Below are 27,203 nucleotides of genomic sequence, written 5' to 3'. Positions count from 1 at the left end.
CAGGGAAAGTGGGGGACCCCTCGTCAGAGGAGGAGCATGCTCACAGCATCTCAGTCAAAGCAAAGGACTGGGGGAGGGCCAGTTGGGATGGGGGGGTCCCTCGGCGCAGGGGGGTCCCTCCCTTCCCCTCTCCTGCCTCTGCTTCACCATCTGGGTGATGGAGACAGGGAGAGAGCTCCACACCCTTCCCAGCCCCTCAAAAATACAAGTCTCAGAGCAGAGGCAGAGGGTCCTGGGCAAAGCGGGGGCCTCCCAGCCCATCTCCCCTCCGGGGGCTCCCCCAGCCTGGGCCTTCACTCCAGTTCAGGTGCAGCCTGCAGACCGCCCCATGGAACACAGCAGCAGTGAGGCCAGCGCCCAGGGGCAGCAGAGCTGGGGGCCATGGGCCGGGCAGGGCTGAGCGGGGGGGTTGGAGGATGCTCAGGGTCCTCCCAGGTGAGGACCCATGAGGAGGGGGAGGGCCTCGGCGGCTGCAAGGCAGGCTGGGAGGGGGCTGAGGCCAGGCCGGCCCACGGCCTGTGCTGGGTGTGATGGGATGGTCTTGTCAGGATGCTCCCTCCCCACGAGGGTCGAGGGTCGAGAGCTGTGGAGCAGGATGGGAACAAACAGGAGAGAAGACTCGGGCCAGGTCGATGGGAGAGGTTGGCCCTCGGCCCCCACAAGACAATGGAGACAGGGGCCGCAGCTGGGGTGGTTCCAGCCCCAAGGGACCATCCCTGGGGGTGGCACTGACACCTCCAGGCCCAGCTCCAGGGGCGACAGCAGGAGTCGGGCCCAAGGAGGGGCTCAGGCCCCAAAGGCACCTCCCATATTGCCCCATGGCGAGAAGCCCTGTTGATCCACATCTGATCTGAGCCCCAAAACAAGCTTGGGGGGTGAGCAGGGAAAGCCGATTGCTCCTCAGAAGGTGGGGGTTGTGGCTCCAGGGTCTGCCCCTTCTCGCCTCCCCCCACCCCACCCCCATCACCTTCCCCTCTGATACTAAGGGAACCCCCCACAGCAGCTGGAAGCAGCCGGTCAGAACTCATGCACACGGTCAACTGTGTGCTCAAAGCCCCCTGGCAGCCCCGGCTAGCTCAGGGGACCAGCGAGAGGCCCACGGTGGCCTGTGAAGCCTTGGAGCCCCCCACCCTGCTCGGCCTGCTCCCGGGACAGCCCAACAGGCACCTGTGCTCTCAGCCGGGGTTCACCACCCCCAGGTCTTCCCGTGACATCTGCCCTCACAAGGGTGGCCGGGCCAGGGAGGTCCTCCTCATGCAGGGGAGGGAAGAGGCCACGGGGAGCGGCCAGCACTGCCTCTCGTGGCAGGCATGCCGGGGGAGGACTGGGCAGGGGCGGCTGCAGAGGGCTGAGAGCCCGAGTGGCCCTGGGCCACGGCATCGCTGAGCCCCACACTCTTGTCTCCCAAGCAGCCGGTGGAATTGTGTCCCCAAAGACAAGTTCAAGTCCTAACCCGCAGGGCCTGTGAGTGCAATCATATCTGGGAAGAGGGTCTTTGTAGAAGTAATGGAGTTGAGATGAGGTCATGCTGGACCTCACCCAATATGACAGGTTTCCTCACAAGAAGAGAAGGGACACAGAAATGGGGACACGGGGGGACAGCATGTGAAGCAGAGGTGGAGTTTGGGGTGATGTGGCCACAAGCCAAGGAATGCCCGGGGCCACCAGAAGCTGGAAGAGGACAGGAAGGGTCCTTCCCTGGAGACTCCAGAGGGAACGTGAACCTACCTAAACCCCTATTTTGGATGCCTAGCCCCCAGAACTGTCCAAGGATAAACTCCTGTCATTTTAAGCCCTCCCGTGTGTGGAACTCGGCTATGGCGCCTGGAGGGTTGAAGACGATGCTCAAGAAGAGCTGGATGCTCCGTGACACAAAAAGGGAGCCATGGCCCTTTGATCATCTTATGATCATCCGTCCCCCCTTCCAGGTGGAAAGGACTTTAAGCTGCAACCCAGCCTCCACTTCCACCTCCGCCGCTAGCTTGAAAGGTTTACCTGAGGAGGTAAGAGTCGGTGTGGGAGCACGTGCAGCAGGGCAGGAAGACGAGGGGTCGGCGCCAAGCCCGTCTCACCTCACCCCCCAACCCAGGGCCAGGCGGAGCATGCTGCAACCTCACCTCTGCAGAACCCAGCCAGGCCCGGGAGAGAACGGCAGAGGCCACGACGCTCACCCCCCACCCCTCACTGGGGGCCCCACCGGTCTCCTCCACCTTTATCCACGCATCGAGTCTCTAAACTCACAACCCACAGGAAGCGGAGGGAGTCTGCCCCGAAGCAGATGCGCCAAGAGCAGCAAATGTGAGCGGCAAGAGAGAGGGGGCAGGAGGGCTAAGAGACACGGACACGGTGGTGTGTGCAGAAGCCGGGGCCATTCTGGGAGGGGACAACGATGCGGGGAACCCCGTGGCATCACGGCCCAGGTCAGCCACGACTGGAAAAGGACAAACAGCACGCGGGACATTCTGCTTAAGGAGACGGGCATTCCAATACATTCCAGAAAGGCCCCACATGCAACGCTGCACACTAAACTTTTGCTTCGGCAGCTCTCAGGAAACCCGTCGTGAAGGTCCAGGGAAGGGTTCAAGGAGCAGAACGTATACAACCTACTCTCACATGTCTAGAAAGTAGAAAGAAGGAGAGAAAGAGGGATGGATGGACAGACAGACAGCTGGATGGATGGACAGGCAGATAGATGGTGGATGGAATGATACAGCATGTAGCAAACTGTTAAAAGTTGGTGGGTGTCGGTATCCAGGTGGGAGGGCGGGAATGTCAGAGTTCTCCGTGTGGGTTTTGCACTATTTTTGCACGAGCTCCTCCCACCCCCCCACTTGCCCACCCACACCCACCCACTCACCTCCTTCTTCTTGCGCTTCCCTTTGGACTTGCTCTCCTTTAGCTTCTTGGGTTTCTTCTTCTGGGGGAGGCTCACAGGCTCCTCGGGGAAAAAGTCATCAAAGCCCTCAAGGCCACCGTCATCTTCTTCTGGAAGAAATGAAAGAGGGAGGAGGTCAGTCCACCACTGCCTCTTAGAGAGACCCCCAGGGACCCAGAAGCGGGGACCCACAGCTTCACCCCACCCACCTTCCCTGCCCTCCCGGCTGCTCCTCCCTGCCCCGACGTGTCCCCAGGCCTGCCCCATCTTCCCCTCCAGACCTCTCCTGGATGCCCTCCCAGCCGCCCAGCTCCCTGCCTAGTCTCTTCCCAGCCCCTCAAAGCCCTCCCGGACCCAGGGAAGCCAGAAAAAGATGGGGCTGGAGTCTGGCTCTATCAAGGTGCAGTGACCGTGCCCGTCCCCCCATGCTCTGGGCCTTTCCTTCCCTCGCCTGTAACACGGGACACAGGGCCCACATCCTGCCCTGACAGGGCTCGGGGACCTTTGAAACATGCTGAGCATAGTGAGCAACTAATGAACCTGTTGGCATCCTCCCACGGAAAGGCCCCACAGAAGCCCAAAGCCAGCTTCCGGCCAGCCAGAGGCCCAGCTCTGCCCTTGGGGGCCCACGGTCTGCCTGGGGTGGGGGGGGAGGCTGGTAGTGCCCCAGAACCAGGCAGAGCCCGTAATAGCAACGGCCGGGGTTTAGAGGGGAGACCCAAAAACGAGGATTCCAGGATCCCCGGGGATCTGATGGGACACTCCCACAATGGGGAACTGGAGACCAGCACCCCCTCTCTTTCCCCGATCCACAGACAGGTGCCCCCTCCCCCCAACCAGATGTGCCCCAGAACAGGAAGCCAAGCACCAGCCCCAGGGGGGCCCAAGGCAGGACATTCCAAAGGGAGGCGCAGGGTCTCCACACGTGGGTTTTCTGAGAAGCTGCCCGGGAAAGCTGACTCGCCTCCCCGGCTTCAAGAATTGAAAAGGCTCGAGACAAGGAGGGGGGGACTGTGGGGTGGGGATCTTCAAAAAGAGTCATGCAGTGAGCTCCGTGCTGCCCCCCAAAGAGGAGAGGGTGGGCCTGCCCACTCACCTCAAACCCAGGGGAGGGGGCTCCCACACACACTGGGAGGCCCTGTCGTGGGCCCCTGCAGCGGGGGGCAGGGGGTCTGGCTCCCACTTGGGAAATTGGGCAGCCCTGAGTTCCCGGGGCCCAGACCTGGAGAGGAGAGGCGTAGGGTCCTTTTGGGGGTGCATGGCAGCACAAGAAACCACCCAGAGTCGAGACCCACCCGCCCGCCGGGGGTAAAGGAGCCCCCCTCAAAGGGGCTGGCAGAAACCTCCAAAGAGCCCACCAAAGAGGACCCTAAGAGAGCCCTGAGCGCCCACAGAGAGCTGGCCCCGGGCCCCTTGGGAACGACCCCTCCTACCCACCACCACGCGCGGCCTGTCGGCCTGTGTGCGCCCGGGGCAGGGGGGGGAAGCTGCAGGGGGCAGGGGGTAAAGCCAACCGGGACCCTGCACCCCAGGGAAACCCCGAGTCTGAGGACTGCCTCAGACGGGACTCCAAGGACCTGAAGGGAGGTGAGACGTTTGGGGGCTGACCCAAGATTTTCATTCCCGGAGTGGGCCAAGTTTGCCCTGCTGAGTCAAGTTTAAAGAAACGCCCCCCACCAAAGAATCTTAACCCATCGTGGTTCTTATATGAAGCATCTAGAAAAGCGAATCCACAGAGACAGAGAGTAGATTGCAGGTTCCCAGGGGAAGGGGAGGGGTGGGGATGTTCTTTAATGTGTCCACTGTTTTTCTGTCTGGGGAGGTGGAAAAGTTTTAGTAATGACGGCGGCAACAAAGGTGCAGCATTGTGAATTAACTACCACCACTGAACTGTGTATTTGGAAGTGGATAAGAAGGCAAATTTTATGTTGTATGTTACCACAATAAACCTTTTTTAAAATCTGGGCCACATGGCCCACACACGAAGTGTGGACACACGCACGTGTGTCTGCACATACATGCATGCACAGGCTTGCACACACACAAACGTGTGCCCATAAACGTGCAAACATGTGCCTTACACGTGCCTGCATGCGTGTGCACAGCAGCATGTGTGCGCATGTGGGCCTGCACGCACGTGCATACATACATGTGTACACATGCCGGCACACACGGGCCTGCACCTGTGCATGCACCTGCACACAGAGGCCTGCACACATGCACCTACACAACCACACACTCAAGCCTGCACACATACACTCCTGCACACACACAGCCCCATACATGGTGGTCTGTGGACATGTGTGTGCACCTCAAAGACACACCCAACATGGACACACACTGCCCAGCTTTCTGGCCTCTCCCCCCACAGGCCCCACCTGCCCACCTGGGACTCCTGACCCACCCTCAGAGCCCCAAGGGGTAAGAAGGGCTCCCCACTGGTTGCTGTGGCTCCCATCCCCTGCACTGCGGGAGCATGCCCCACTTCCACTCCCGCAAGGCCCCACACCACCTCCTACCAAGGGGCGTGGGGACCACTCTGTACTAGGACCCCCCTCCAGCTTCAAGGCAGTCAGGCCTCCTGGGACACCAGGGGCCTGTGGGCTCCCCAAAAAGGGAGCAAGCACCTACTCTCCACAGCACGGCCCCCCAGGAGTTCAGGGGGGCACAGGGCGTAGTCCCAGCCTCTCCCCATCCTGAGCGAGTGGGAACCCCAAGGGGCGAGAGGGCAGGGGCAGAGGCAGACACGGGGCAGCCCGGACACTGCAGCAGAGAAGGGAGCCAGCCCCAGGTGTCCTGACCAGCAGGGGGGCCCGGGCCCAGCCGCCCCGGCCTTGGGGAGACGGCACCCGAGGCGCAGCCCCGAGCTGGGTTCTGGGAGGCCCGGCCTGGAGAGGAGCCATTGAGGGCAGGGGCTACGCTAGGCGACCCCCGGGGGCTTGGGATCCGAGCCCTGGGGTGGAGGAGCCGGGATTCTTCAGACCAGTTGAAAATGTGCACAGGGACCCCCGAGTGGGAAAGAAGGGGTGTCCATCCTGGAGTGGACAGACCTGGGGGGAGGGCAGTGACAAGGTCGGCAGGGCAGCGGGGGGACTGTTGGTGCCGCCCACACCTGCCACCCTCCCGCCTCCCCCGGAGCTGCAGGGAGGCCACCTGGGCAGAGCCGCCCCCGCCCCGCTAGCGGTGCCGCCCGTTACATAACAGGCCCAGGCTGACGCAATCCGCAGGGGCGGGGGCGGCTCTCCCGCCTGCCTCCCCCCCCCCACTGTCCGTCTCCTCCAAGCGGGGGAGTCCCCAGGCTCGGGAGGGCCAGCCCTGACTGACCGACTGACCAGTGGAACAGAGGAGGGAAAGTTCTGGAAGAAAGCCTGTGATCTGCCCCATGGACTGCTCCCTGCCTTGCTTAGGCTCAAGCTGGGACCAGCACCCCCACTCAGAACGAGCTGCGAGGACAAGCCCTGGGCCCTCTGCCCATGGACAGACCCCTCCTCCATCCCTGGAAGACTCAACCCCTCCTCCCGGAAGATTCTGGGCACTGGGTGGTACACGAGGATGGAGCCCCATCTCTGCCAGGCCCTTTCTCTCCCTGTGTGGCTCTAGGGGCCCTGAAGTTGCCCCGTCAGGCTCCCTGCCCCCACCCACCCCATCCATGACCCCAGCCCCACCCTCCCTCCTCCACTGGGACCCTCTCCAGCAAGGCCCCTGGAGCCAACTAAACCAGACCTGGGGCAGTACCATCCAAGCCCCCTTCCTGGTGCCCATCAGTGTCACCTGAGCCCCCGCTCTGGGGGCCTGGGACCCCCCTGGCTTCATCCTCCCTGGCGGCCCCTTCCAGAGGCCCAGAGGGTGCAAAGATACAGGGCACCCGCCGGGGGCTGGGGTGGGACCCTGCTGGTTGGGGCTGACGAAGTCCCAGTGGCGAGACAGCCACCCCTCGGGACTCCTGCCCACCCCCCTCCCAGCTGCCCCACCTGGCCGTGCCCACCTGGCCGTGCCCTCCCGGTGCCAGCCCCGCCAGCAGCCTGAGGCCTCTATTGATCTGAGCCCGGCTATAATTAGGACCCATTAGCCTTGGAGCTCCTGCTTCCCTCAGGAGGAGCCTGGGGAAGGGGCGGGGAGGCCGCTTCACAGATGGGGATGGGGACACAGCCTGGCCAGGCCCAGGTGAGAACTCTCTGCTGCTTTTTCCTAGGCCCACCCCCAGCACCCACCCAGCTCCCCACCAGCTCCCTGCACACACTCCAGCTCCAGCTCCAGCTCCGGCTCCGCTCTGCTGGACCTCAGGCTGGCCTGGGCTGAGGCATGACTGGGGTCCCCCAGGGGAATGGGGTGGCCCTTCTCACGGTAAAACCTTGCAACAGTGCTGGGAGCTGATACATCTCCCCACCTACCCCTGCACATCGAACCCACCCAGCAATCCTGCAAAATGGGGGTCATCAACTGGGGCTCTGAGGCACTCTCCCTCGCCCCAATCTGTCCCACAGCTGGCAGGTGGTGCCGGCAGGTTTTGAACCCGGCAGGTGGACCCACAGCATATGTGTGGTCCCCTCCCCTCACCCCCTCCCGGCCCCATCCTCCCTAAAGTTCAGACAGTCCCCGTATTTTTAAAGCATGATCTGTGTGCCAGACTTGGGGCTGGGCCCTGGGGCACGGTGGAGACCTAGGGCCCATCCACCCTAAGGCCACGTGCCACCCCCAGACCCCTCTCCTCGGGGGAGGGGTAGCGGCAGCCCCACGGCCTGGCCTGCAGAGTCCAGGACAGAATGTGGCCCACTGCCCCCCACAAACACCCAGTGACAAGAGCGAGAGAAGGGCAGGTGATTGGGCGGCAAAGGGAAGTTTCCCAATTCTGGACCTGGACGTGGAGGCCAAGCAGGAGCGGGCCCAGACACCACCCACTCTGGGCCCAGGGAGGGCTCCTTCTGTCCCCCAGCCCAGCACCCCGCAGGGACCAGGGGCACCCACAGGCTTCAAATCCTCCCCCTCCCTTCCGGAGAGCTTGAGTGTGTCCCTCACCTCTGAGCCCAGTTCCTCATCTGTAAATTGGGCCCAATTCCACCTTTCTCACGGGGTTATGGAGAGAATTAGAAATTGTGTAAGGAAAGTGCCGGACACGTACCCAAACAGGTACTTAGCGATCAGCAGGCAGGGCCCAGGGAAGCCTGGGAGGGTGAGGGCAGTGGGGAAGGGGAGGGGGGCGCCGCCTCTGGTGCAGGCCCTGCTGGGCCAGGGGCTCTCTGGCCCACCACAGGGCTGACAGGGAGAGGCGGGGGCCGAGGCTTCCCGTCAGCCCTTGGGCCGCACCCCCAACACCGCAGGCTCTAGGCCGATGATGGGGGGGGCAGTGCTCCCGCCCAAGAGAGGATAAATTATGTATGATCTTTAACAAAACCCAGACATCACCTCATTGGCATCTCATCAAAAGATAGCGTCAGTCCTGTGAGCTTGGCGGGGGTGGGGGGAGATCTGCCCGTAGCAACTGCGCCAGGGGGACAGGAGATGAGATGAGGGGCCAGGGCAGGCAGGGAGAAGGCCCCCATCACCACCCAGAGCACAGGCAGGGAGGGAGAGGAGGAAGAGGAGGAGGAGGAGAAAGAGGCAGAGGGGCAGGGATGGAGAGAGCAGCCTGGAGGGCCAGAGGGAGACAGAGAACAGAGAGGGACAGAGGGGGCCAGCCGGAAAGAGAGGTGCAGAGGCAAGGACTCGGGGAAGGCCAGGACCAACAGACCAGAGACAGAGGCACAGACAGAGAGGACCAGCCACGGGAACAAGGAATGAGAGAGAGAGACAGGGAGGGGAAATAAGGACAGAGCCACAGAGGCAGGGCGGAAAGTCTCAAAGTTATAACTGCAAAAGCAAAGCCCCAGAGAGTTAGCCACCATATATTGTGTTCAGCACCTGACTCAGGGAAGATGCTCAAGAAATCAGTACTGGATGGATGGATGATGGACAGATGGATGGATGGATGGATGGATGGATGGAATGGATGGACAGACAAATGGACAAATGGATGAATGGATAGATGGATGGATAGCGAATGAAAGGATGGATGGGTGGATAGATGGATAGATGAATGGATGGATGGATGGATGGATGGACAGATGGATGGATGGATGGGTGGTGAATGTATGGATGGTGGATGGATGGATGGATGGATAAATGAAAGGATGGGTGGGTTGATAGATGAATGGATGGATGGATGGATGGATGGACAGATGGATGGATGGATGGGTGGTGAATGTATGGATGGTGGATGGATGGATAGATGGTAAATGGTGAATGGATGGATGGATGGATGGATGGTGGATGGATGGATGGATAAATGAAAGGATGGGTGGACAAATAGTGGATGGACAGATGAACAATGGATGGACAGATGGATGAATGAATGGAAAGATGGATGGACGGATGGACAGATGGGTAGTGCATGACCGGTGGGTGGGTGGGCGGATGAATGGATGGTGAGTGGGTGGGTGGGTGGACAGATGCTCGGGTGGGGGTAGCATACGTGGGTGGCGAATGAACAAATGGAGGAAATGATGGATGGACCTGGGTCCCTGATAAATTCAGTGAGATGGGACACTGGTCACTTTGCCTCCTTCCCCCCAGAAAAGGGTTTCAAATAAGCTCAGGACCCCTAGGACCCACCAAACCCACATTTCCCTAGGAAGGGAGACAAGACAGCCCAGTCTCTTGGGAATCATGGCATCACCCACTCCTGACCCTGGACCCACAGAGAGCCTAAGATGCTCGCACGCCTGGGGCCAGTCAGGACACCAGAGCGGCCTCTTGCCACCGGCTCCCAGCACCCACCCCTCTGGCTGCAACTGAAGGAACTTGCTGGCCCAGCACCAACCCAAAGAGGGCTCCAGGCCACCTCTTCTGAGGAAAAAGCCCAGACCACCAAGCCCCTCTCCTCCCTCCCACCGTAGGAGTCACACAGCCCCCTCCGGCCCAGGCCTCGCTGCCCCAAGCTTACCGGATGGGGGTGAAGGTCTCGGCAGCATCTCCTTGGGGAAGCCCGGGTGACCGTCCCCCCCACGGTGCTACCTACAGCAGGTGCTGTAAGTTGGCACCTGGCATGTGGTGGGCACCGTGGTCCAAATGCCCCAGGGGCATCGGCTCACCAGTCCTCACAATAACCCTCTATGAGGTAGGCAGGGCTGTGGCCCCATTCCACAAGTGCGCCACTGAGGCGGGAGGCTGGCACCCAGCCCAAGCTCACTCAGGAACAAGCTGCAGAGCTGCGGCTCCAGGCCTCAGCCCCCTGAACCCTGGGGAGAGCGTGGCGGCCGTCGTTCCTGAGCCAGGAGGGGCAGGCACCCACACTGCCTTCCTCCTTGGAGCAGGCGTGTCCCTGCCTCATGCCAGCAAGCACCGGGCAGGAGGGAGAGCACCGCTGGGCTAGACAATGCCAAGGGGAGGTGGGAGGCAGAGCAGAAACAAAAAAGCTTGGACAAGTGACGAGGCCAACTGCCATGCATTTTTAAAAAATTAGTGTGACAGCTCCCCAAACTGCCCCCACGCAAGGTTTCAGAACCACCTGGCTGCAGAGTGGCAATCAGGAAGGGCTGAGGGGGTCCGGCCAGCACCCCGGGAGAGATCTAGGGCCTGGGGCTGAGGCTGTGACCCAGGTGTGACCAGGGACCCATGGCCCCCCCACACTGAGACCACAAGCATCTCTCCAGCACACACAACTCCAGGTCCTGGGCACAGCAGCTCATCGAGGGAGCTACACCCCAAGGGGAGCCCGCTGACACGGAAGTAAACTTCTAATACATCCCTGAGAGCAGCAGGTGCCACCGAGAAAATAAAGCAGGGAAATGGGTCAGAGAGCAACAGGCATGGGTCTCACTGGGGCCGGGTGGGGGTCAAGGAGCATGGGGACCTAAATGACAAGAAGGAAGCAGCCACAGGAAGAGCAGAGAGGAGAGGTGGCCAGGCAGAGGTCACAGCCTGTGCCAAGGGCAGGGTAGAGGTCACTGCCTGTGCCAAGGGCAGGGCAGAGGTCACAGCCTGTGCCAAGGGCAGCACAAGGCGTGTCCAAGTAGCAGCAAGGAAGCCGGGGTGGCTGTACTATGTGAGTAAGGTAGGTGGAGGCAGAGGAGGGTGGCTTTGCAATTGATGGGAAGCCACAGGGGTCTCTGATTTGTGTTTACCCAGGGGATCCCGGCAGCTGAGAGGAGGGTGGCCTGGGGAGGTGACGGTGGGGGGCAGCGAGGAGGCTCTAGCATGGAGCGGGCAGCCAGGGCCTGGACTTGGGAGTTGGAGCAGCTGGGAGAGTGAGAAGGCTCAGGACCCACTCTGGAGATCCTGCAGATGATTGGGCCGGAATCCCCAGGCAAAGGGCTGGTGCAGGACCTCTCCCTGCAGGGCTTTGGGGGCGTTCTTGGAGACTCTGGAGAGAACCCCCACCCTGCCCTGTCCAGGTCTGGAGCAAAGGGTGCAAGGAGGAAGGAGGCTGGACCCCTGGGACCCAACTCCTTCCCTGGCCTCCTTCCCTCCCTCCCCCCTCTGTACCCCAACAACCAGGAAGAGCCGGAGTATGAAAAGGGGAAGGGAGACAGGGGACTCCATGGTGGGGGATCAGTGACATCCCAGAAATGGACCTTTGGTGCATGTTCAGCCATCCGTCCACTGCCCCCATCTTAGCAATGAAGGGACCAAGCCCCAAACACCGGGGTGTACTACTTACCACCCCGAAAAGCCAGCCTGCTGGGCTGAAACCTGTGCTGAGTTTCCCAAGAGGAGTGGGCCTGATTCCATCACCCAGGATGTCAATCACTGTCCAAGTCACCCCCACCCTGCCGCCCCACCCACCAGCCACTGCCCACCCCAGCAGGCTCTTTTGCAAACTCAGCCTGACTGTCGAAAGGCAGGGTTAGGCCAGGCTCCTAGAGGGACACCTGTCACAGCTTTAAAGCCACTGAGCAAGCAGAAGTGGGGGCTCAGAGGGTGTGGGGAGTGGGGCCCAGTGGGGCACGGCACCTGGTGGGAATCGCCACACTGGGCAGGGGCTGAGTCGCCTGGGGGCTGCTGCTCGCTCTGCCCCCAGCTTCTCACCTCCTGCAAACCAGGAGTTGGGCACCAATTTGTGGACTATCCTCATACCTGAAGAAGGCACCTCTGGGGGCCATGCAGCATATTTGGAGACCAGGGCAGAGCCCCTCGGAGGTCAGTGAAGGGCTGCAGACCTGGTGTAGGGAAACCTAGAAGCAACACAATTCTCAGGAAGAGAGGGAGGGAGGGGGATTGGTTGACAGGGTGAGGTCCAGCCCAGCTGTGCCGGGAGGGGAGCCATCCTAAACAAATGGTGAGCAGTTAAGGAAAGAATTGTCCTGCAGGTAAATCCCTGACACACGAGACACATTTAAGCTGAATTCTTAGAGGAGAAAGAAAGGGAGATGGATGGCCCGGAAGGGGCGGCGCCCCAGGTGTCAGGCCCATGGCCCAAGCTGGGTGGGCTGGGAATGCCACTGCCCTGAGCTATCTGGGACCCGGGTCAGCGCGAGCGCTAGGGAGCGCCAGGAGGGCGCCGGCGGCCCGAGCAAAGTGCTTGGGAGCGGCGGTCACGGCAATCAGCGGCCGGGGAAGGGGAGCCCGAGCCCGCGCGCCCCAGTCCGGGGCCCTCGTGGGGAAGCCAACCCCAGCCTGGGCGCCCGCCGGCCCCACGCACTGCCCGTCCTCGCCCCGCTCCGGGCCCCACACAGCCCGCCCTGGGGTCGAGATGGCCCGGGCACCGAGTCCCGCCTGTCACTGGCGAGGCCGCAGGCGCGCGGCGGCGGAGCGAGAGCGCGGGGTGCCCGCGCCAGGAGCCGAGTGCGACACCCGCCCCCTTCAAGGGCACGCGGGCTGACCCCGGCGGCGCCGCGCCCCCTCCCCTGGGTGGCGCCCAGCGCGGACCCCGGCCCCCTGCCCGCCCGGCGCCCCAGCCCCGGCCGCCTGGATCGCACCCCGCCCTTGGCCGCTCGCGCGCCGCGCCCCTGCGCCCGCCCAGCCCCGCGCCCTCGGCTGCGCGGCGCCAGCAGGGCGGGAGCGCAGTCCCGCAGCCCGGGCGCCCCTCCCGCGCGGCGCCAGCCCGGGTCCCGCCGCCGCCGCCCCCAGCTCTCCCACGCGCCCTGGCCTTGGCCCCGTCTTGGCGCCCCGCGCCCCCCGGGCCGGCGCAGCCCGCGCCCCGCTCACCTGACATCTCGTCCTCGTTCTCCATCTCCTCCGCGAACAGCCGCGGCAGCTCCTCTTCGGTGCCCAGCGGGCCCCGCATGCCCGGCGCGGGGGGGAGGGGAGGTGGGCGCCCCCCCTCCCGCCGGGCGCGGTGCCAGCCTTAACCCGTGCGCTGCCGGACGGGCGCGCGCGGCGGGCGAGGCGGCCTCGGCGAGAAGATGGCGGCCGCCTGCCCCCCCACCCCCCCAAACCTCCAACCCCCGTCTCGACCCCCCTTCTTCTCGGCCGCCTTAGCCCTGCTCCCCGCAAAGTCCGGGCTGCTCCGCCCACCGCGCCCCGCAGCCCGAGTCCCGCAGCCGGCCGAGGGTGGCGGCCGCAGCGCCGGCGGCACGGCAGCACGGCGGGGGGGCGGCACACATGCCCGGATTGTGACGTCCAGTCTGGTTGCTGTGGCAACCCCATCCCATCGTTCCGGCAGCGCGACTAGTTAGCAAAGACCAAGTTGGGGGGACTAGTCCTGAGCGCCGGGTGGAGGGTTAGGGCAGGGGCGCTCCGGCAGGGGGAGCCGTCGAGGCGCCCGCGCGCCCAGGGACCCGACGGCCGAGTGGACAGCCGGGACCCAGGCGAGCGCAGGCCCACGGGGAGGCTGGGGACGCCGGCTCCGCGCACCCGGGCAGTGCCAGCCTTCGCCACTCCACTCCGAGAAGGCGCTCGGTGCGGGGTCCCCAGGGGCGGGGAGGCGGGGTCTCCAGGGCGGCGTGCAGCGAGCTCCCTCTCTCCTCCGCTCGTAAGCGCGGAGATCCTCATCGCCCCGCGGTCGCCGCTTCTAATCCCCCTTTCGAGAGCGCATTGGAAGAAAAATGTGCTCCGCACTTGGGGAAGGGACGCCCTAGGGACAGAAGGTCTGATTCCTCCAGAAAAATCCGCGTGCCCCGGCTCCCCCTGCCCACATGCCCTCCTCCGGGTGGGCCCTCCAGGCCGGGTCCACTGGGAGCACACCCAGACCCTTGAGGACAGGGCGGATCTCGTTCTCTGCGCCCGAAACTCCCGCGCAGAAGCGACACCTGTCGCGGAGCGGGCAGGAGCCGCAGCCACCAGCTTCACCTATTAAGGGTGAAGATGGAGGCGAGACTGGAATTTTAAATGAGCTCCTTCCGTCTCGGCTGCCGCAAAGAGCTGAGTCTTAAAGCTCCTTTAGGAACGCAAAAGTTTCCGTGGCCGGCAAAGTCGCCAGCTCTCTAACGCTAGCAGGTCGGGTCCGGGAGGGACACCCCCTTCTCACTCCCGTCGGCCCGCCACGTCGGGGGAAACCCACCGGCGACCCACCTCCCTGCCAGGGGCGCGCATCGCCTGGCCAGGGAAGCCAGAAGCACCCCAAGGGAGAGCCAGCAGCATTTCTCTAGCACCCAGCCCTCAGGTCTCCACTGAGCCCCTGCCTCACCCAGGCCGGGACTTCTCGGCGCCCTGGCCATCACCTGCTGAGCCACGCTTTCCTGGTGCCTTTGGAGAAAAGAACCTGGCGAGTGGTGCCCGCTTGGATGGGGGCTCCCGGGGCAAGACCTCTTGGAGAGGTCACCACAACCCAAGCCACGGTGACTCCAAGTTGCTGGCTAGTAGGTGGTGGCCTGGGGAGGGTGAAAAGATCTTTGGCATAGGTTCCCCCTCCTCCTCCACGTTGATCGCCAGTAAGCCCCCAACTAAGGCTCCTTTCCACTCACTCCCTGGCAAGGGCGGGTCTGTCCAGCCTCCCTGGATCAGAGCGCAGGAGGCAGGGAATCCCCTTCATGTCCCAGATCATTTCTAAACCAGATCGTGCATAACGATGCCTCCCCCTCGGTTTGCCAACACCACCATCACCACCTTACCCCTCAAGGGCACAAATAGGCTCAGAACTCTTCAAAGATCCCCTGCCCCACTGTAGAGAAGCTCCGGCTTCCAGTATCTTTAGTCACAAGAAAGGTCCCCCAACCCCCGACACGCACACCCCATTAACCTTGGCTCCAATTCCCAAGGCGCAGCTGAGAAAGTCAAGATTCCTTTCAAGGAAGAACAGCTCCAACTGCTAATCTGGAAATAAATTAGAGCTGAGATAGACACCCCTCCTAATGCCACCCATCCTCACTGGGGAACTTTACTTAAGGACCCCAAATCAAACAAACAAAACAAAACCTGGAACAGAAGGTGTTTAAACAAATCGTTTTTTCACTAGAAATCCCCAATCATTTTTAAAGGAGCCTCTTGTTATTGTTAAACTATTAAATGCACATTTTAATGACAGTGGACCCAAAATGCCTGATGAGAAAAGCAATCCCTGAAAAGGTGAAAATTCAAGAAACTATGCAGTTCTGAGAACAAGCCTATCATTAGGGTTACAGTTTCAGGAGACAAAATTCTCATGTTTGCACATCACAGAGCTCATAATTACACCTTAGTGACAATTCAAAATCAAAATATACTTTCAAAAATATATTGGTTATAAAAGCACCAAGGGAAAAAATATTTTCCAAGAACAGAGTTGCAACAGCTAATAATCTTCTGTACATACCATACTCAGCCCCCACTTCTGGGCTACACCAATTCTTAAGTCCTTCCAGGGGACAAACACCTCCTTCAGCAACACATTTCCACACCGTGGTGGCCAGCCAGCCCCGGCGACACCAGCTGCTTAAGGTCAGGGGCTCTCTGGCACCAACACCCCCTCCCAGCCCCCAGGGAAAAGGGTGGTGGGCATCACACACCTGGCTCCACCCCACCCCACAAGTGCAGCATCCTCCAAGTGAAGGGGAGCAGGCCCAAGACCTATATTGGGCTTGAAGCCTATTTCCCAAAGTGCAGATCTGCACCCCCTAAATCCAAAGGGTGCTGGTAGGGGTTGGTCAACAGGCAGACTCCTGGGCCACAACCCTGAACCTCTGAGGAAGCCCTTTGTAGACCTTAAAAACCATTGTCAGGGCTTCTTTCTGGGTTTAGCTATAGTAGTAGATCATCAACTCAGCTGGTCTACACAGGCCTTACAGCCTGAGCTTGGCCTGAAATGGGCCAGAAGGGGTGTGGCTTCTCAAATCCACCCCCAAGACAGGAAAAATGGCTAGAGTACAGATTTTCAGTCTTCAGTTCCCAGAGCTAAGTGCCCTTAGGCGTCATGTAAACGGTGGCCCTCTCCCTGCCTTTGTCAGGGCCACATGGCCTAGGAATGGCAGCGGCCCCACACCAAGCCCCTTTCCCGCCTGCCCTTCCATCTCAGAAAGAGACCGTCCTGAGTTTACCACACACCACCAGGAATACAGGCCCATTCCACGACTCAGCCAGCAGCTCCGCACCCAAGCTGGGGCCGGCAGACCCCTCCTCACCCTGGCAGTGGGGGGGGGTTGCCACCTGCCACTGCCAAGCCTTGCCACGCAAGCCTTCCCACCCAAGCAGCCCCGTGCTGTCCAAGGGTCATGGGAGGGCAGTCCTCTCCCTTGGCACTGTCACACCAGTGGCCGTCCTTTGAAAGGGGCCAGCACGCTGCCCTGCCTAGGACATGCGATGAGCCTGCGGCTGGGTCACGTGGAGGAAGGGCTGCCATGGCTTCAGGCAGTTGGCCAGCACCCAGCTGAAACCTCTCCTGGTTTATCAGGGATCTTACCGGAAGGCCCATTATCCCCCCTCATTTGGGTCCTTCTTCCAAGAAATCAAGTGCCCCCCAAAAGCCTGAGGTCCCAGCATCTCAGCACTTCTGTAATTTTGATGTGATATGCCCCAAGTCCTACACTTCCCATGTTCATGATACACAAACATTTCTGACACCCCCATGCTAGGCACCACTGGGCATTAAGGCTAAATACCAGAATTAGGGACAGGCAGCAGTTTCCAGTGTCAACGGTGACCCTGGCATTCCAGGACCCACATACTACATACAGCATTTGGCTGTTTCCAAAGGGATATGAGGTCAAGACCCTTCAGAAAAGAAAACCACTTACACCAATAACAAAGCCACCAGGGAAGGGGGAGCTCTCAGGCTCTTAAAAGGAAAACAGCAAATATCAGACCTTTAAAAATGGGCAGACCCTAGCATAAGGTCATCTATCCATCTCTTGCTGCACACTCTCAAGCTGGAGACATGGTGCTTGTGACAACCAGAAGCTAAGACAAGACTGCAGCCATTACCTCATTACGTTAATAAATGCCAATCTCAGCTAGAAACTCCCCAAGACCCACCCTGTGCCTTTCTGAGATCGGGGAGGTGAGTCACAAGACAAGGCAGACACAAAGGAAACAGGTCTAAATTGTGGCTCGAGCACGGCTGAGTGGAACGAGTGCAATGCAAGTTAACACCAAATACTCCCAAGAAGAAACAGCCCCTGGCTTGCAAAATTATTCTCCAGGCTCTAGACCTGAAGAAACGCTACATGGAGAGCTCGGTTATGGCCACCTCCAGAATCCCATTAAATTAAGGCAAAAGAGCACAACTAAGGTGAGGAAATGCAAGTGAGGGACGCATGTTCTTCTCAATCCTAATGAAAACCCAAGTCACTGCTAGTATAGCAATTCATTAGTGAAGACAAAATTTTTGTTGCTAAACAGACTAACAAGCCAATTCTTAGGGAGAAAAAAAAAAGGCTTGCACAGTAATTGTAGCCACGTGTCACCCTCTTTAATACAAAATGTAATTAAAACCCTCAATTACAGGAGTTCAAAAAGGCATAGAAAAACCAATGAGCTTTGATTTTACTAAAAGTTTTTAAATCTGGGACAAGTTTAGTTAAAAAAAAAAAAAAGGATATGCTAATTCCAGCCCAGGGTTAATTTTTTACAACCAAAGGAAGAATTGCTACATGGGAACATTAATGCAACCAATAAACAAAATTTGCAAACCCAAGTCACAAACTTTCTCCAGTGAATGGTCACAGCAAAAGACAGTCATGATAACACCCCCAAGAGCATCTGATGCCTCAGTTAAGTTTGAAAGAAAATCCTGCCTCCTGCCAGGGCAGAGGAGAAATGTGCAAACAATTCTGCTTCAAGAAATTTGCATAGAAATAGAAAATGTTAGCGCCTTCACCACAAATGAAATTGGAAAGCTTCTACATACTCTATTCAATCCAAGGAGTACCAAATGTCAAATTGGAGCCAACGTTGGACTTGCACATTTAATTTCCAGCTATGCAATGAGAAGATCACAAGACACTCAAGTGTGGAAATTAGCTGTAGGTGAGCGCTCTAGAAACATGAATTTTACACATCACGATTATAAAACAATGAAGACATTTCTGCAGAATTGTCTAGAAGTTTTTAGATGGGCATCACAAGGCATCAGGGTCTCTTTTCAAAGCCATCCTCAAGCACTCTTTTCAGTCGGCCACAATTACATCTTTACAGCCTCATTAATAACCATTCAGTTCTCTAATCTCTGAATACAAGGCAACAAAATCCCAAGGAGACAAGATATGGCTTTTTCTCCAATATCTTGCAGGAACACTTTCAGTTTGGTTATTTACATTAATTTGCAGCATCATTTCTTGACATTAAAACCAGTCACAGCCTAAATGGCATGGAAGCAACTGTTTCCTGGGATCTCAAAATGTCTTTCGAAGGTCCTCAGCATGAATTTTTCTCAATCACTTCTCTTCTGTGCCCCTCCCTCAATGAAAAGACTCCTAAACTCTCAGCATCAAAGAACCTCAGCCACTTTGAGCCACTCCAACATCCACATCGGCAAGGTCAGCTACTCTTCTCTGCTCCTCTGGCTGGATATGCCAAAGGGACGGTTTGTTGCAAAGCCAAGGCTTGCAGAAACTGATTATTTACAAATTCATTTTTGTACAGATTAGGACGCTGACAATCAAGTCTCCAAACCCTTTTCTCAAAAGCGGTAGAACAGGTGGCAATTCTAAAGGACCACATCTTATTTCTATAGGAAGAAAAAGGATTAACATATGTAATAGTATCGAATAATTTGTAATTTTTTTTTTTTGAATAATTTGTAATTTAGAAAAAAGACAATTGCCCAGAAACCTGCCCTTTTTATTGACACTTGCCATTTTCTCACTAGTCACTTTCAAAATAAAATAACGACTACCTGAAGCAGACACCTCCACACCCTCTTCCTGGTTCAATCGCAAACCATCACCACTTCCATTCAAGTAGTCTTTCTATTTGGTAAGACTACTAGAACAGAAACTTTCAAGCAAAAACAAACAAAAAAAAACAAAACAACAACCTCTGATTACAATTAAGTGAGTGGCAGCCCAAGTGAAGCCCTTTTACTACGATTTCCAATGTTCTGTTCGATCCACAGCGCAGAGATACAAGGATCACCACCGTTTGGTTTCCCAAGTTTTATTAAAGGAATCATAGAAAACATTCCAGGAAAAGCGAGTTTCAATCCTCATCTTCCTCCTCCTCTTCATCCTGGTTGATCTGGAAGTAGCGTAATTCATAGCTTTCTTTGCTGTTGGCAACTACGCGCAACCAATCACGTAGATTATTCTTCTTCAAATATTTTTTGGTGAGATATTTCAAATACCTGCAGAGAAAGGACACTTGAGAACTACACTAGCAGATGGCCTTCTTGCATTCTGAAATGTTTTAATTTTATAAAACCCACATTTGAGATCATGAAAATTCCAGGTATTTTCCCACCCTTCAAAAATGGCAAAGAGGTGGCAAATATACCCGGCCAGTGCTTTATTTTAATGCTTTCACCATCAGCCACATTTCATCTAAATTGGCAATAAAAATGAGGACAGGTAAGCAGATGTAACTGTTGATCGTTAGACGATTACCAGGAAACACCCACAAGCCCTGGAGGAGGCTCTCGCGGTAGTGACCTAAGAATTAAGCACGGCCTTAATACTGTTTATGGAGAATCAGTGTTTCTAGGGAGCGCTGAGTACTTCACATCCATCACTGATTCCAAAGCTCCCTGTGAGGTCATCTGGGTCTGCGTTGCTTCTTCAGTGTTACATACACTTACTTGTGCGATGTGACGCCCACATCAGATGGTGACCAAGTGCCCACCCTGCCAACACGCTCACCTGGCTGTCCGTGGCAAGCATAGAGATGTCTTCCTCCATATGCCTAACTGCTGCCTTGGCCTGGGTGAGAACTGAAAGATCACCACTGCAAACTGCTCATTAGAAAACTCACTCTTTATGTAAAGGCAGCAACTGGCTTTTTGTGCCCACATCCTAACTATAGAAAGCCTGTGATCCTGTTTCCTCACTCATCTGTTTGCCTACAAGGCCCTGACGTTCTGGCTTAAGTTCCAAAACCATAAACAGTAGAAGGAATATGATGCCAACCAGACCCACTGCTGGGCACATTACTTCCCAAACCTGTTTCTCCCACTATAAAATGAGAACAGGGTTACTTACCTTCTCTTCAGACTGCCACAAGGAGTAAATGAGATGGCAAACAAACCCCTGGCATATCAATAAGTGCCCCAATATTAAACTAGCAAACTCACATTTTCAAGAACTGAATTCTCTTAACAGTCTCATGCCAGCCAAGTCATCTTCACAAAGATGTAAAGGTCTCAGTTCAATTCTAAAACACTTTCCCTATATAAAAAATGAATTTATCCTGTCCTTCTGTTTAAAGAAAGTACTCTTTTCTACCATTATTTTTTTTTCTATCATACTTGTACTTTAATCCAAGTTTTAGTCTTCTGAAAATTTCCATAATAGAATGCTGAGGCAAGTATTAGGTAAAAACCTGCAGAGGTTCAGAAATAAGCCAGAAGTTCTACATTAGAAACTAAATGGGTCAAGAAATAAAGTTATAAAAGATTAAGGCTCTTTCCCTTCTCCTCTGGGTAAAAAACAGAAAATCTGCTAAAACTAAAGTAAGATGTGTCAGAAGACATTCTCTCACTAAGTTGGCCAACTTGGACACAGGTCAAGAAAGATTACGGAACATTCTCCATGGGCTCTGCTAAAACCAAGCAAGTTGCAAGTTTTATATACCTTGGAAGTCCTATGGTTTCATCCATCTCTCTTATTCTGTCAAATCTCTGTATGCAAATAAATGATGCAGCCACTCAGATGGTGAGTACTTCACTTAAGCTTTAAAGTCATCTGTGACAGTTCAGTTCATCGGTCAACTTGGCCAGGTTACGGTGTCCAGCTGTTCGGTCAAGCAAGCACTGGCTGTGCAGATACTTCGTGGATTTAAATCATTAATCAGTTGACTGCATCTCTGGCTGATTACATCTGCAGTCAACACAGGAGATGGCCCTCAGCCGTGAGCACATCATCCAATCAGGGAAGGCCTTACAGGGAGCACTGATAACATTAGCAGTCAGGGAGAAGAATTCCCACCTCTATCCAGCCAGCCAGCTGCTTGAGGGGTTCATGGAAAACTTCACTGGAGTCCCAGCCTGTGGCCTGCCCTAGGGAATTCAGGCTTGTGGATCCCCACAGTTGCATTAGCCAATTCCCATTATAAATTTGATTTACATATATGTATGTATCTCCTGTCAGTTCTGTTGCCCTGACAGGAAATCAGGTGACTAATACATCGCCTCTCCAACGATAATAGCTAAAAATAAAATCAAAGTCTTAACTATAGCCAATTTGTCCCAACATACCTTAAAGCATCCCACTACTTGACTGATTCAGTATGAATAAAATTTCCTATACATGAGCTAGGCCTTGGGCTAGCAGCTAGATATTTCTAGCAACTTATCAAGTGCATTTCTCTTGTGTCTTATAAAGTGTTTCAACTTCATCCTCAAAACCACCACCTATAACGGGCAGGGCAGGTGAATTACTGTGCCAATCTTGAAAGGGACAGAGGGCCCCCAGGAACAGAATGGAGTGGCTTCAGTCTGAAACTGAGATATTCAGACTCTCGTTCAAAGCCACAGTAGTGTTTATATGGCATTAAAGTCGTGGGCTAAAAAAAAAAAAAGCTTTTTGTTGTAATCTAGAGGCAAAGGAAGCTAATGTTTACTTTTAAGAACACAGTCTAATTAAGTCTAAGCAGTGTTACTGCTGGAAATACTTTAGCTTAGGAAAGACAAAATTAAAGAGAAAAACTACTAAAAATTGAATACTTTTAACTACCATTACAATATCCATTCATTCACTTCCTCCTTTGCTCTGAGCACTGTTCCAGAAATTAACAGATGTAGTAGGACAACCACAGGCAACAACAGTCTGTTCAGGGCCCAGGCAGGAATCCCAGGGCTGCAGTGCCCGCCAACAACACCCGCCTCCCTTACCTTTTGGAAAAAGGCACCTCTGAGGTTACAGTAATCTTGCTCTTGCTCCTTTCGATGGTCACCACCCCTCCACCGAGATTACCAGCTTTTCCATTAACTTTGATTCTTTCTTGAAGAAACTGCTCCTGTAGACATTAATTTCACCTATTAATGAATTGACAGGTTTAACCCACCTCATGAGAATATTTTACTTTCTTATACTTTTAACGCTGAACAGATAAGAGTATTCTTTAAATGTTCCATATTTTAAAGAACAGTAGAAATCTTTAGCTATTATATTAATACAAGGTCTGAAATCAAGGAATAGCAGAGAGAAAACGGCACTATGTAATCTTATTTATTATTTATGGATATTATATAAGAATACCACATCCCAGCACGAACATACTTGACTGATTCCATACGAGGTCAAATACACCTCTAAATGGAAGGCTCAGCAAGCAAAGTACCCATGGGTCAAAGGGTAAAGAGCAGAGAGGAGATGCAGAGCCCATGTTTTATGAGATTCAGGCAACCCATGCTGCAAGACTGCTGAATCTACAGGGTACAAAGCCCCGTTCTCAGCACTGAAATAAAAAATAAGTCTTCAACCTAGAAGGAGCAAAAACATACAGTGACCAACTGCTCAGGGGCCAAACAAGCAGAAGGGTCGGTAATCCAGGAGCCCAAGGGGGACCCTCAGCAGACCCCTCAGGGAGCCTGTGCAAGTCATCCAACTCCACGGGCTTCAGGGGTCTTTGTCCAAAAAGGAGAAAGTTTTCATAGTTTTGTTGTTATTACAATGATGTGAAGTCCCATGCAGCCCAAAATTCTTATAAGCCTCTGCTTTAGAAATCCAATACAGAATGTTAACTGCTGATGGGGTAGTTATTAGGTCAAAAAACTTGAGTAATGCATCTTAGATTATTGAGTGATTCAAATTTTCAAGTATTCTACCCTGAAGAGGCATCTGGAAGGAGAAAGACATCCACATCCACAGATCAGTGGCATGTAGAGGAAAGGGGCAGGGGAGAACACAAATTGGAAGCTGTCACAAAAGTTAGGAGGGAAAAGAGGCCACAGAGAAAAGCACCAAGTCCCTGGACACAGAGCCTTGACAGAGAAGGAAGGAGCCACTGAGGAACTTCTCCTAAGACAGGGATGCAAAAGGCACCTACATCATAAGGATACCAAACTACAGGTCACTTGAGTTTATTTCTGTGGCACTAGTGGCCATAGGTTAAGCCTTTCATTTTTCTTACTTTAAAATTATTTTTGTTGTAATGATACTGACTTTGGCAACAGTTGACTTCCTGGAGACTGAAGAGTAAGTGAAAAGTAAGGAGATTTCTGCATACAAATAGTAAGTCTGAATTCACCAAGCAGGACTATTAGAGGATAAAGAGTAAAACACCAAAATCAAGTTGCAAAGTCAAAACGCTGCAAGGAAGGAGTTGGGGAAAAGGCTAAATATAGGGTCAAACATTAGTACAGAGCCCAGGCTGAAAGAACCAGACTCCAACTACAAGTCTGCAACAGTAAACACTGTAGCTGAGATGCTTAATAAAATGGGAAGGAAGCCTCGGGAGATGGGGCCTTCTCTCCCATGCTCCAGGCAGGCAGGCCCAGAAATGAGCAGCCCCTGCTGAGAGCACTGGGGCCCATGACAAAGTGCGAGGGGATTTTGAATCCAATGAACACTTTGCCTGTTTCCTGGTAACTTTTAAGTAAAATGGTTTTTGGAAACTAAAGAGGAAAGGAGAGAAGAAGAGCAAAGTAAGAAAATAAGCTAGTTCTCTAGCCCCTATGTGCTCAACAATACGCTAAAGGATTTATAAGTCCATCTCATTCGTTCCTCACAACCCTGTCGCGCACACTTTCGGTGGTGGTGTGGGGAAAGGTCTGACCAAGCTCTCAGAGTTAACAGTGGAGACAGAACTGTGGTGTTGTCTGTAAACCCGAAAACAGAAATGTGCTCCAATAGGTTTTCTTAAGTGTCTTGGAAGGTTCCTTTCTCTGTAAGGGGTGGCGTCAAGGAAAGAACTTACAAAATTGGCAGCGTCCATGATTCCATCTTCTACGGGGTGGGTGCAGTCAAGGGTGAACTTCAGAACCTGCTTCTTTTTTTTGCCCCCCTTCGCCACAAGCTTTTTCTAAGAAAACACACAAAACCAAAACTGATACAGGTGTAAAAGCCCACACAAATACAACATCTGTGGAGTTGTATTTCCTTGCCCAGATCTTGCTCTGCCTTCAGTGGCATAAAGATGACAACGAAGACGCTGTTCTAGAAAGCTCAGGGGTCTCGGGTTGTACAATTTTGATGGGGAAATCGTTTTATCACTTTTGACTCATTTAAATTTCCCAAGCTCCCCAACCTCTAAGGACATAACGGCCTGTTTGCTTAGGACCCACATTAAAAAAAGAACATTTTCTTTAATTTGTTCTAAAATTTCCAAATACAGTTTTAAGAACAGTTCCTTACTAATCTTATTCCAGAATTAGGGCACAGGCATAGAAAGGCTGTGCACACCTAAAACAATTTTAATCTAAAGTCAATTCCTGTCCTAACGCTCTGGAGTCTGGTCCTGATGCACTTTAGCTGTTCTCCTTTAATCCTGCCTCACCTCTCCCACCTTCTCGGGAACAGCAACTGTGGCTACACAGTATTCTAGCGACACACCTATCTGCCCCAGCTTGGACAAGGAAGCTGATTACAACACTGCTGTCAACAATTTCAGATTTTTTGGTTCATTCAATCTATGAATCAGGACTTCCAAATCACCAGTTACGGCACATCCTAGGAGGTTCCAGTTTCTTTACTCTAAGGAAGAAACTACCTTAATCTAATCTTTCTATATACAAACTCCAAAAACCGTTGAAAATTCACTTACCTTACTTCCACTCTGAAGTTTTGCTTAGTCTAAATACACCTTTCCAAGAACACATCTTCCCTTCCTTTATTTCACCTTAACCCTTTAATTAATTGACTTAGCTTCTCAAACATTTAACTCCTGCAAAAATCGCTGATTTTTTTTCTTCCTTCACATCTCTTCCCAATTACAGGACGGTGGTTTTAAGATCCAGCCCGAGAAATATAAAACCAGCAAGTAAAAAGACCCGCTGACAGTGGGCTTGATGCCTCCTCTCGGGGCTTTTAACCAGAAGCATACAAATACACAGAAGCATGTAAAACTCCACCCAGGCAGAAAGAGTAAGGCAAACGGAAATGTTAACTACCAGAGTCCTAACACTAAGGGAAAGTTTCGAAACACCGAAAAACAACTTTTCTCAAGAGCGATCTTCAGGCATATCTTGGAAAGAAAGAAAGGAATTGGGGGCTTTCGCCCTACACTAAAAAGATCTGCAGAGCTGCGCCTTGAGAAACTTATTTCCTCCGGGGACACTAAAGAGCTCGTCAAACCCGGGCCTTTTCTCTCATGTGGCCGGGCCAGGGCATCCTTTCGGGGACCATTTCCCCTGGTCCCTGGGCTTCCCGAATGCGCAGCTCCCAAGGATGGCAGGATTCCTTCTTGCCCCTGCCGGCGCGAGTAACCAGGCCCAGACCCTGGGCGCCTCACTCCGGACTCCAAAGGCCAGTGACCCGCGCAGGCCGCAGCCTCCACGCGCAGCTTGCTGCCGACCCAGGCAGGGGCGCGAGCCCGAGCCGCGGCCTCAGAGAGCTCCCGGAGCCCCACGGCGTCAGGCCGCGGCCTCCTCCGCCCGCAACGTGCTGGGCCCGGCAGCGGCCCTGGCCCGCCCCGCTCGGCCTGCCGGCCCAGCCCCATCCGGACGCTGCAGAACGACGCTCCTCGAGAGCCGGGACACGACCCGGGGTCGACGAGGCCCACGTGCCTCCCCCGAGCAGAGGCCTCACGCGGAGCCATACTAACCACGGGCGCCATGGCGGCAGCGGAGGCAGAAAGGGAGTTCGGCGAACTACGCAGACGCAAAGAGACCGCAGCGCGCAGAGCACGCACGGTTCAGGTGGGGCTAACCGCTCAACCACGCCCCCTCGATCGCCGCAGTGTCGCTGTTTCCGTGCGATCGTGAGCGATTTGTTTGGCCTGAATATGAAGGCCGTCTCAACCCAGGTAGGAGGTTGGGAGTGGGGCGAGGGGGCAGGAAGGAGGCGGATGGCCTGTTCCATTACAAATGATCAGAGGGGGAGGAAAACTGAGGACGAGTCCAAAGAGCAATAGGGGGCTTGGCTCTACTTTTGAAGATCCTTGGAAAGAAAAAAAAAAAAAAAAAAATGGGGGGAAGGAGATTGCCCAAACCACAAATTATAAACTAGTGGGATGGGATCCCAACCCACTCACTTGGTAAGGTCCTCACCTTCTGGCCATAGATTATAAATTTAGATTATAAATCCCTAAGTCCCAGGCCTCAATCTTTTCTACCAAAGATGGAAGTTCATGCCAAAGGTCTGTGTCTCCCATCGCTACTCTTCTGACTGCAGCAAGGCGCACTTCCAGTTGGACCTCTCCACATTCTCAAATTCAAGCAGCCCACCCTATGATCACCAGCTCCTAGCTTTCCAGCTCCAGGTTTCCCACTTCTCAAACTTGCATGTAGTTAAGAATTACCTGGCGATCTGGTTAAAATGCAGGTTCCAATTCGGCGGTCTCGGTTGCCCATCCTTTGGGGACTCAAGCTCAATGTCCCTCTCTGCCCCTGGTCGCCTATTGTGGCCCTCAGCCCCAAACCCCTCCCAGTGCCCTCGGTCGGGTCATCGTTTTCTTCTGAGTTATTTGGAGTACAAATGGAGCCAGGGTTAGACAGGGTCCTTACAAGAACTGGTAGTTTCTGCCTAGGATTCCTTCTCCTCCCAGCAAACTCCTGATCGTCCTTCAAAACCCAGCTCGAATATTAACACCTAGTTTCTTCCTAACTGATTAGTAAACCTTTATTGATCACCTTCCGTGGGTCAGGCTCTGTGCTTGACTCTGTCATTACAAGAAGAGCTGCGACAGGGCC

General features: G+C 54.9%; 2 protein-coding genes across 6 annotated transcripts in view; both read right to left on the bottom strand.

Moving 5' to 3' along the window:
• Positions 1 to 13,159, bottom strand: part of CHD5 (chromodomain helicase DNA binding protein 5) — a 71,253-nt gene extending 58,094 nt beyond the window's left edge. For all 5 annotated transcript variants that reach the window (XM_037828670.1, XM_037828671.1, XM_037828672.1 and 2 more), the window contains exons 1-2: positions 13,058 to 13,159; positions 2,858 to 2,985 (exon numbers count right to left, since the gene is read on the bottom strand). In XM_037828670.1, coding sequence (XP_037684598.1) covers positions 2,858 to 2,985; positions 13,058 to 13,136 — 207 coding nt within the window. In that variant the 5' untranslated portion in view covers positions 13,137 to 13,159. The remainder of the gene's footprint in view (positions 1 to 2,857; positions 2,986 to 13,057) is intronic.
• A 6,182-nt stretch (positions 13,160 to 19,341) lies between these two features.
• RPL22 (ribosomal protein L22) lies at positions 19,342 to 26,170 on the bottom strand. Its single transcript, XM_037828668.1, has 4 exons — positions 26,117 to 26,170; positions 24,272 to 24,376; positions 22,245 to 22,369; positions 19,342 to 19,544 (listed from the first exon to the last, which is right to left on the bottom strand). The coding sequence occupies exons 1-4, from the start codon at positions 26,126 to 26,128 to the stop codon at positions 19,400 to 19,402; spliced, it is 387 nt and encodes a 128-aa protein (XP_037684596.1). The 5' UTR covers positions 26,129 to 26,170; the 3' UTR covers positions 19,342 to 19,399.
• Positions 26,171 to 27,203: the final 1,033 nt, after the last annotated feature.

This window comes from Choloepus didactylus, chromosome 2 (genome assembly GCF_015220235.1).
Source record: "Choloepus didactylus isolate mChoDid1 chromosome 2, mChoDid1.pri, whole genome shotgun sequence".
NCBI classification, from domain to species: Eukaryota; Metazoa; Chordata; class Mammalia; order Pilosa; family Megalonychidae; genus Choloepus; species Choloepus didactylus.
Note: the sequence above shows the minus strand (reverse complement) of the source record. Positions and strands in the feature narration are given on the sequence as shown.